General features: G+C 37.9%; 1 protein-coding gene across 1 annotated transcript in view; it reads right to left on the minus strand.

The window, feature by feature from the left end:
• Vwa8 (von Willebrand factor A domain containing 8) overlaps positions 1-10,719 on the minus strand; it is a 441,297-nt gene that overhangs the window by 275,067 nt on the left and 155,511 nt on the right. Inside the window, exon 20 of the mRNA XM_023700137.1 lies at positions 4,947-5,018. Coding sequence (XP_023555905.1) covers positions 4,947-5,018 — 72 coding nt within the window. The remainder of the gene's footprint in view (positions 1-4,946; positions 5,019-10,719) is intronic.

Genomic DNA, 10,719 nt, shown 5'->3' on the forward strand with positions numbered 1-10,719 from the left:
AACAGAAGAAGAAGCAGAAGAAGACCTCTTCTAGAGGGTAAGTATCCACAGAGAACAAAATCTCCACACCAGTCCTTGGCAAAGCACGGCTCTGCAGGCTTCCGGTGCACATTTGCCAAGGCACACTACAGGTGGCTTTGTACATCCTCACATCCGCTAGAATCAAACCATAGACTTGCTCAGTTCTAAACACAGATTTTTGCTATTGAAACAAGACTGAAAGAAACTGAAGTTGGCTAAGATTCTACCGGTCTAACTTCACTCCCTAAGCCAGTAAATGGAAGCACAGGCACAGGCAATGGAAGCACTTCATTTAATTAGATACTAGCCAGTACTTAATTATTATTGGATAATTTAAGACAATTAGTTCTAACTGTAGGCTGCCAGCCTACAGTTCTATCAGTATGGAACCATATCCAGTTGCTTGGGCCACTCAACTCTTCAGTGAGCCATCCCTAGCCCCGTATACACTAATTTATTTGTATCCTTTACTCAGCAGTTTCAAGCTTACAGAACATAAAATTCAATTATATTCAGAATTTCTAAGGATAAGCCAACTAACCCTACATTTCAAATTCATATTACTGCTAAATAATTTTGGCTACTCACTAGGTATTTAACATAGTCCTCTAAAATCTAGCAATTCATTCAGTAAAAATTTGTTTAACTTCTACTGGATCCAAGGCATCAAAGAGGATACAAAATTAAGACTCTTCTCAAGAGACTTACTCACTCTAGTAGTAAGAGGGCAGGAAGATACATAAACCTAAAAGAAGATCAGCAGCATTACATAAATGACTGTTATGGCTTGTATGGAAATGGTCCCTAGAACTTCATAAGCTCATAGGTGGGATTTTCAGAGATGGCTGGATCTGGGGCATGTGAATATGGATTAAGGGCATCTGATAACTAAATTATCCCACCGAGTGTTAGCAGAGTTCTAGGGGTGGGAACAGGAAGCTCCACGCACAATATGGATGGCACCAACCAATAGCCTTACAGCCTAGATGGAACAGATATGGAAAAGAAACTTGCTACTGTTTTTCCTGCTTTCTGCCCGCCCAGGGCTGTTCCTCCTCTGCCATGGCCCCCTGCCATTCACCCTCTCTTGGAGACAGCCAGCTATAGAGTGAACCTCTATGAACTGTAAGGTGAAGTAAATATTTCTTCTTTTAACTTGTAGGTGTTTGATATTTTGTCCTAGTGGCAAGAAAAGTAATGAAGATAATGACCCACGACACTAGTTCTAAGAATAGGACCAAATCTTCAGGCTGGAATGCTCAGGGAGACTTTATTTAAGAAGCATATAGGTTATTGGTAGTACAACCTTGGAAAATATCTATTCCAATGATCATCTTAGAAGAGTTTTCATTATAAAACCTTTAATGTGCCAGTGTGCCAGAAAGGAGAAAAGGAGAGAGAGAGGGAGGGACCTAAAAGGAGGAAGCATTTTACTCAGTATCATGTAGACAGTGAAAACAACTGGGCACAAAGGTAGATCTTCAGATTTTTAGCTTACTTCATTTCCTTGATACCACATTACCATGCTGAGGCTGAAAACATTTGAATAGAGAAGATGGGGAAAGAAGATAATACGGTAGCAAAGATCAGAAGCTAGAATGTAAGACTGCTTAAAGGTTCATTTGAGAAACATACTGTTTAATTTGTCAGAGAACAAGAATTTGAGAGAAATAATAAGACACCAGGCTGAAAGCAGAATGGAATCAGACAATAGGGGATATTAGCTGTAAGGTGGGGAGAGTTAGACATCCTCACTAGGTAATTTAACGGACACAAGTGGCAGAAATTACTTACATAATCTAAAAGTTCTTTTCAGCATTGGTACTACAATGTGACACTGGCACATTAAAGGTTTTATAATGAAAACTCTTCTAAGATGAAAAAAGCCAGCTAAATAAACTTACATCGACTACAATCTTCCTTTCTCAGTTCTTTCTTCATAGAGAGGAGTCGCACAAGAGGGCTAACAGGTGGCAAGACCTCATGATCTGCTGACACAGAAGGAGTCTGCAGCAGGACTGACACATTATTTTTCATGCCTCCTGCCTCACTTCTCCTGAAGGTCTCTGGCTTGCCGACTCCTGCACCAACTGGCTCCTACACTACCCTAAATAGATGTGATGGGGCCGGGAAGATGGCTCAGTGGAATAAGTGTTTCCCTGGCAAGCGCAAGGGCCTGAGTTCAATCCCCAGTTCCGCAAAAAAAAAAAAAAAAAAAAAAAAAAAAAAAAGGAAAAATAGATGTGACATGCATGGGTTTGCCATCCTCACCAGAGACTGGGGGGCTACTACGTGCATACAGAATTATAGGTGCTCTTTCCTTAGCCCCACTGCCTAGTCCTTTGCTCTAGTGTCTTGTTTCCTTCTTTGGTGCCAGAAACAGAACAGCTAGCAACAGATTTTCACAGCAAAATTTGTACAGCTCTCCAGAATAATTTCAAAACACTTGCAGTCTCTTGTTCATGTAGTATTAGGAAAAAAATGCAAATCTCTGCTCAACTTCAACCCTTATCCTACACAGCTCTTTATCCTCCAGAGGTTAGATTATGCTTCCCCATCTCTCAGGTCACTACTCTGCAGGCTTAGCTTCAACACTTAACCTAGATGACCCCCCTGAAGTTCTGGCCCTACTATCAGTTTAATTTTAAGATACACCTTTGCTGAGAAACTTCCACTGTGTCCCCCTCAACAGGCCTTGGAGCATCGATACCAGGGGGATGTTTCAAAATCACCTGGAGTTTATGTCTTAACCTCCAAGGACTTTCCTTTTGCAGCTTGCTCTTCCAAAAAGTTGTTGCTCAAGCCCCACTCTGTATGTCCTTGGTCTATTCTCTTCAGCATTTAGTACGCTGCTGCTGAAATGCCAGCAGCCTTTGTGTCTACAGCCATCAAGTGATGCTAAAACTTCTGGAAAGGAAATGCTGAGTGCACTGCAATTTAATGGATTAAATAATCTGTGAAGTTCTCTGGGCTCTAAAATGCATGGCATTATTGTTTTCTGGATGAGAACTTGACCTCCTGTGTTTCAATACCAGGGACTAAATACTGGTCTTCACCCTCCTCCCCAGGTAAACTGAAAAATGATACTTAAGCAAAGAGGAAAAGGTAGAACTTTTCAAATACTGAAAAGTTCATGAATAATTTATTATTTTACATTCTATTCTTGTTTAGAAAACATGAAAAAGATTATGTTGAAGTATTTTCAAATTTTAAAGCAATATATAGATTTCTAAATTTCAAATTTTATAACACTGTATAGATTTTTTTAAATGTAGCTATGCGAAATGTTCTCCATTCAGGTCATCCTTACATTACTCCAGAGGAGTATAAACTAATTTTACTCCCGAGCTGGACATTAGAAAACTGAGCCTTTGTAAGATAAACAGTTTGCCCAAAATCCTAGAGCCATGTGTGGGAGAGTTGGTACTGGACCTTTCACTATTTAACTTCTAATTTCCACTCGATTGGCCCATTATTATATTTTTATTCATGTATGTATGTATGATGTATGTATGTATGTACTTACTTACTTGGTACAGGGTTTCCCTACACAACTTGGACTCATAGTGATCCTCCTGTCTCGGCCTCCCCAGCACTGGGATTACAAGCATGCACTACCATGCCTGGTTTTGGGGCCAGCACAGTGTGCCCAGTGTTCTGGGGCCAGTTTGGCATGTGGTGCTGGGGATTGAATCCCAGTCCCTACGCTTGCTAGGCAGGTGCTTAGACCGCCAAGCTATCTCCCTAGACCTGTTATTTTTTTTAAATACTTTAAAATTCTAAATTTGAGGGACTAAGTATAGAAAGAATATACATTGTTTTTCATAAGTATGAAAAAAACAAAGAAAAAGAAAAATAGAGGCCAAACTTTTTTTCAAAGCTAATGAAAAGAATATGCTGACCCTATGAGTCAGAGGCAAGGGATGTGGAAAATGATGGGCAGCTCTCCATAGAAGAGACAGAATGCACCAAGCACTAGAGCAGACATAAGAGGATAAAGGAAGACCCAATAGGTTCAATGTGCAACACAGTAAGAGAAAGGGCTGCAGCTTGGCACTGGAGAGATGGAAAGACCTTGACTCTGCAGGACTGTATGTCGTAAAGATGATGTAGATGATATCTGTGGGCAGTGGGGAGACAATTCTAGCAAAACACAGAGAGGTGATAATACTTTAGTTGTACAAATGTCAACCTGACTTCCAACTGGGGAACAGCTTAGAGTAGACATAGGGAGGTGGAGCTATGCTAGGGAACATTGCTGTAATCCAAATGATTTGTGATGGTGAGCAGGGATACAGAAACAGACATGGGCAAGAAACACAGACACTTATGAAATACAATGGACTGGACAATGGGAAATTCAGTGGGGGCTGATTTAAGCCTTAAAGAAATTCTATGGCTTAAATGGTAGCTGACTCTTGCTTTTTTTGTTTGTTTTTTTGTTTTTTTGTTTGTTTGTTTGTTTGTTTTGATACCAGGAACCAAACTCAGGACCTAGCTTGTGCCAGGCAGATGCTGAACCATTGAGCTGTATCTCAGGCTCTCACCTTTTAATTAAACCAATATGCCTATATTTGGTAATCTGAATAACTACTTTGAAGACAATAACACAATATAACAACCATTGTTTATTTCCTATCATCTTGTTTTAAAAATTTGTATCTTTTAAAAAATTTTTTATTCTGTTTAAAAAAACTAAAATAGGGCTGGGGAGATAGCTCAGTGGAATAAGTGCTTGCCTGGCAACCTCAATGAGGTCTTGAGTTCAATCCCTAGTACCACAAAAAACAAACAAACAAACAAAAAACCTAAAATAAGTAAAACAAAATAAGAAGAGAAAGATTCATTTAAAAAGGAAAAACTTACCACCTCTAAACTCCTATTAACATGTTTTCATCAGTCCCTAGATTCTAGCCATAACTTACCTGGTTGCCGACCAATAACAGATGTTCTCCAAGGAGAAAATCTTTCAGCATGTCTTCCATTACCATCATGTGCTAGAGGAAAAAGAACCAGAAGTGAGCTATATTTTGCACAATCAAGGTGAAATAAGAAGTTAATTAGTCCAGGACAGTGGTATACAACACTAATCACAATAATCTAGGAGGCTGAGACAGGTAGACCTCAAATTTAAGCACAAGCATCAGTTACCTATACATATAGGGCTGATGATGCAGGTAATTGTGAAGGCACACACTCACACACGCATGTATGTACATATGCACACTCAAGGCTGGATGTGGTGGTGTGTCCCTGTAATCCCAGCACTCTAAGCAAATATGAATTCAACTTGGGAACTTAGGGACTTAGCAAAACTTGTCTCAAAATAAAAATAAATAGAAGTACTAGGGATATTGCTAGGGCAGAAGGCCCTACATTCAAGCTCCAGAATCATAAAAAAAAAAAAAAGAAAGAAACAGATAACTTTCCAGATATCTTCTTACCACATAAAATACCTATTCTGAAAGAATACTCAAGTGATTTGATTTTTTTCAACAAACAAAATTAATGATGTGGATCTAAGCAAACCATATATCCACAATTAGATCTCGGATACTGAAAACTTGAAATAGATTATCCAAGCAAGACCAAGCTACAAACCAATTATTTCAAAGCGGTTTTATAACTTGATTCAAACATTTTTACTTAAAGTATCTGTAGCTGGCCCATAGTCTAACATATTTAAATTGACATGTGCTAACATTAATATACAAAGGCTTCCAAAAGTAGCTAGACATTTCTTTGGGACATTTTACACTAATTTTTCTTAATCATTACTATCCAATTATGTATATCTTTAAAATTAATGATACATTATTTACTTTCCTAGCTTTTTTATTTGAGTTATGGCACCATATAATTAAAGAACAAGATTAAGGTTCACAATAAGCCACAGAGGAAATTACATTGCTCTTTTGTATCTTGAAAAATGGGACACCTATAAATAGGTAACAAAGGTTCATCAGGTGTTGGGAAGAACTACATCTCAGAGCAATTAATATCCCTCCTTTTTCGTTTGTTTTTTGGTATCAAATCAATAACATGAAGTTTCTGATCTCTCTGTTTTTAAAAAAGCAAATTAACCTTTCATATCTGGTACTCACTGCAGATAATTCATCTTCTGTGTCACTTGCTTTTTTTTTTTTTAATTTGGTTTTTGTGGATAACCAGAAATTTTTCCTTTCACCTTACAAATGTAATAACATTGTGTTTTAGCTTCTTTTCTATTGAAACTAAGGATTGTTTACCTTTTTTTTGGGGGGGGAGGAGTCTGTCATTCACAAACAAATGGGTATCTTTTGATGTTTATCAGTTTTTATTTTTAAAATTAGATACACTACGGAGCTAGAGGGTTTTTTTATTTTAAAGGAAGTTCATGGGTCTTGTTTTGTTCGGTTTTGTTTGTATTTTTAGTGCAGGGTCTACAGAGTCTACAGGGTCTCACTACACATTTTAGACTCGTAGTGATTCCCATTTTCAGCCTCCCAAGCACTGGGATTACAGGTGTGCACACCACGCTCAGTCTCAGTCTCTGTCTCAGCACACCCCAGGTTCGTGGCCAGTACGGCATGCTGGAGATCGAACTCCAGTCGCTGAGACTACCTAAGTAGGTGCTTTAATTTGCTGAACTATCTGGCCGGCCCTGAGAGCTAGAGTTTTAAAGAAGCTTGAAATAAAGTAAATATATTCACTTATTGCACTCTGGAACATCTTTGCAATAATAGACAGCATTATTAATAATTATACTGTGACAACAAATGTAAACAGGGACTAGCTTAAAAGCAAACTGTATGCATGGAGTGACTGTTAATCCTGATGCCAACTTGACTGGATGAAGGAACTTCCAGCAGATCAGAAAGCACACTTCTGGGCATGCGTGGGTGTGCCGTGGAGCGGTGAGCACGGGTATTATACCTGGTCCCTGGCCCCTTTACTCTCTGGCACGCTTCTCCTGCTCTGCTTCCTGTATAAAATAACTAAGCAACTCTGTTCTACCACGCCCTTCCACCAGGCTATCTCTGCTTTTAGCTAAAGTAATCTTAAAGCCCCTCCTTTAAACTGTGAGGAAGTTCATTCTGTGACCCACTGCCCCAGAGACAGGAAAGCTGGCTAATACCCATTCCTGTATAAAAGGGAATTCTAGAAAATTTTTTAAGTTGGGTTTAAGTGGTAATAGAGTCTAGAGAAATCTTTCTTTTAAGTCAGATGAAAAATCAGTGCCAGTTCCGATGTAATGCTAAATTCCTCCTGAAAAAAAAAGGGGGTGGGCTCATCTGTTCGAAAACTGGATAAGAAAGCTGGAATAAGTGTGTACCAGGCTTGTATCTAGATGTCCCCCAGAGCCTCGTGCAGTCACAGGTAAGGCTTATCAGAGATGGCTGAATCTAGACTGTGTGATGCTGGAATTAAGGCTGTATAATTACTAAATCTGTCCACGGATTAGTTTGTCTACCCTAATCCTGGTAGTTTACAAAAATATAAAAGGTGCAGAAAGAAGCTTCTAAACTCTCCCTCTTGCTTGCTACCTTCTGTCTGCCATGAACTATTTCTCCTCTGAAAGGCTTGGCTGACCCTGGAGTCAGCCAATATGGATTAAATCCTCTATGAACTCTGAGCTAAATAAGGCTTTTCCTCTTTAACTTGGATTGTGAGCATTTTGACTCAGCAATGAAAAAAAGTAATACCAAGTGCTTCAATAGCCAAGTTATACTGAAAAATAATCCAAATTATATTTGGTTTTTTAAAAATCATTTTTACTATTGTCTTATCCACCTATTTTATACCCTTACTACATCTAACTGGATTATTCAAATCAATCAATACTACCCAAGGCTAAGGTCATTGGCAACATTATCTTACCCTCCTGGTCCACACTTAATGTCCACACTATAATTTCTCAAGTCCCCACACCCTGTTTTTCTCTCTCCTGATTCCTTCAAATTTCTCTTCATAATCTTTGGGACTGAATGCTTGTATATAACAATTCCTTCCATACTGATTTTCTCTACTGTTGTTTCATTTGGTTTCAACTGCTTTCTTTTAGAGTCACAGTACAGGGCAGATCTGGATGTGCCTACTTGTACTAAGCACTTACCTGAAGGCCAAATTGACTGAGTACAGCTGGGTCCTCATCCCTCAGAGTTCAAAGAGCTCCCTCTGACCATGTGTTCCTCTAAGTCCTCTCAACCATCCCCTGGCTGCAGCTGTCAACTCTATACTAAACTTAAAACAGCAAGATTCCTTACTGATGACAGAACCACCTGGCTATTCCTCAGTCTCCTAAATTCATGTCCAAAGCTTTACACATTACTTCTTCAGTTTTATTTCTTAATCCTGTGTCATTCTGCATCATTTTCTAATAACTGACCAAATCTCTGACTTTATCATGATCACCCAGCCCACCTTGTTCTTCTCTTTCAAGATCTAATTAAGTCTTAAGTTCTAAGACACTAAAAAATCAAATGTATCTATTATTTCATTTCTATCACCACAGCTTTGATTCAGAGTTTTATCATCTGTTATCCAGATTTTATCAGCTGAGTTAGCTCTGTAACTTTAGACTCCTGAGCCAAATTGTTCTCTGCTGAATTGCCACCATTACTTCTTTATTCAAAATCTTGCCACTTCATTTTTCAGAATTCTTTAAGTGACTTTTAATACTCTGGGAACAAAGAATACTCTTCATGTTCTTGATCTTCAGCCTCATCTCCTACAGCTGCTCAGCTCCCACCCTTTGCTCCATCACCTTGGGTACAGTTTAGAATAATTGTCTATTTACTCTTCAGTTTACTTTTCCACCAAAATACATAGAGAGAATCTTTGTCTTTCATCTAAAACAAAGTTCCATAGATTCTACCTTCCAAATAGCCCTATAATGTGTCCACTTTACTCATTACCACTGAACTAGCTCCCCTATTTCTTGATTCTAACTCCTAGGCAACATTAAAGATTAAATGCAAAATTAGTAAATAGGCAATGTGCTTAAAAATCTTGCACTGCTTTCATCAACAGTGTACAAAAATCTTTATTTCCTAGTAAAGGCAGATGATCTAAGGCTTTCCTTATGCACTGGCCTCATCTTGTGACACATTCCTACCTGCAACCTCAGCTCTGTGCCAGTGACAATCAACTATATATGCTCCCTAAATGAACTACTCTCTCTTACAACCAAGTCTCTGCAAATGCTGGTCTTTTCCTGTGAGACTGTTCCTGCTTCACCTGCTTGTTCAATTTTCTATGACTTTTCAGATCAGGCAGCATCACCTCATGAATGTTACCACAGTAACCTGCACATGCTTCCATCACACTTGTATATGTACAGTAACCATGTGCTTTGTACTTGCTTGCCTCTTAGATTAAGAGCAATTTAAGCCTTGGAGATAAATATGCTTTGTTTGTATTTTAATCTAATATCTTAGTATTCTAGGACAAGTAGTTACAGATTTTGAACTGTAGAATTTTAGTTCTTTTTCCTAGATCTATAGCTCCTTAGGTATATTAAGAATCCATTATCCCCCTTTCCTCAAATTTCCCTTCTTTATTGGTACAACTATAATGTTCTGTAGAAATAGTGAATGAAATATTATGAACATTCAAAATCTTATTTATCCTTTTATTAACACCCTAAATTTAACATGAACATTTAAAATCTTACATATCCTTTTATAAACACTCTCAATACTTATTTACTCAGCAATTACCATATTAACGTCACTATTTTCGTAAAACACAAAATAAGGAAAACAGGGCTTTTTCCTAGGGATGTGGAAGCACAAATTTTAAAAATCAGTTTCAGTGCACTGTGATAAGGGGACAACATGGTATGGAACAACAAGGTGGTAGAGACACACCCAAATCTGCAGAGGCACAGAGAATTGCTGCTTTACAGAGTACATGCAGCACAAAACTGGAACACATGCAATAAAGCAAATTTAATCAAGCCATTGTGTCTAGAACTGATAGAGCTAATAACTTTTCATTAATGGTTAATTCCTAATGCTTTAAGAAGAGCATGATTGGAGACAGCTTTAAAAAGTCCCTTGGGGCTTCTGTGTAAAGTTCGAAGCAGCCCTGCTGTCCCCTGTGTCTATGTCACAAAAACCATGGCAACAGATGCTGTGTTCAAGAGCACAATGGTCTTCCTTCCTACTGAATTTCCTACCTTCTTATATGCTGTGAAGCCTTTTCAACCTTTGCTACTGTGGAGCTTTTAAATTGTCGCTTTTAACAGTTTCCTGATTCTCTTTTTTTCCTTTGTTCCTTTCCACTACAGGGACAGAACATAATACCAACAACGTTGGAAATAGTATATAGTATATTTTCCTTTTAAATATATTTTTGTCTTATAGCGAAGATTTTTTCCTCCTCTATATCTTATAAGAAACATATTCTGTTCATTGGTCAACTGATTATACAAGAGTGCTAATGTTCCTCAAGAAAAATACAGCCTACATTAGTTATTTGGCTATATAATGAATAAAAAAGTCAGACTATGCATATTTCTATACCATATATAGTAATTACAGTTCTGACAAATTACAAAATTTTAAACAATGATTTTTATTAAGAAAAAAATTTGTATAGATGCCTCCTATACTGTTAATATTAGAGATATAAATTATTACACTAATTGAACAATTAATTGCAGAATGTCAGATGAAAAAAGAAATTTTACTTTTGTTAATTCCTAAATATACT

The sequence above is a fragment of the Octodon degus genome, unplaced genomic scaffold (assembly GCF_000260255.1).
Source record: "Octodon degus isolate 3935 unplaced genomic scaffold, OctDeg1.0 scaffold00122, whole genome shotgun sequence".
NCBI classification, from domain to species: Eukaryota; Metazoa; Chordata; class Mammalia; order Rodentia; family Octodontidae; genus Octodon; species Octodon degus.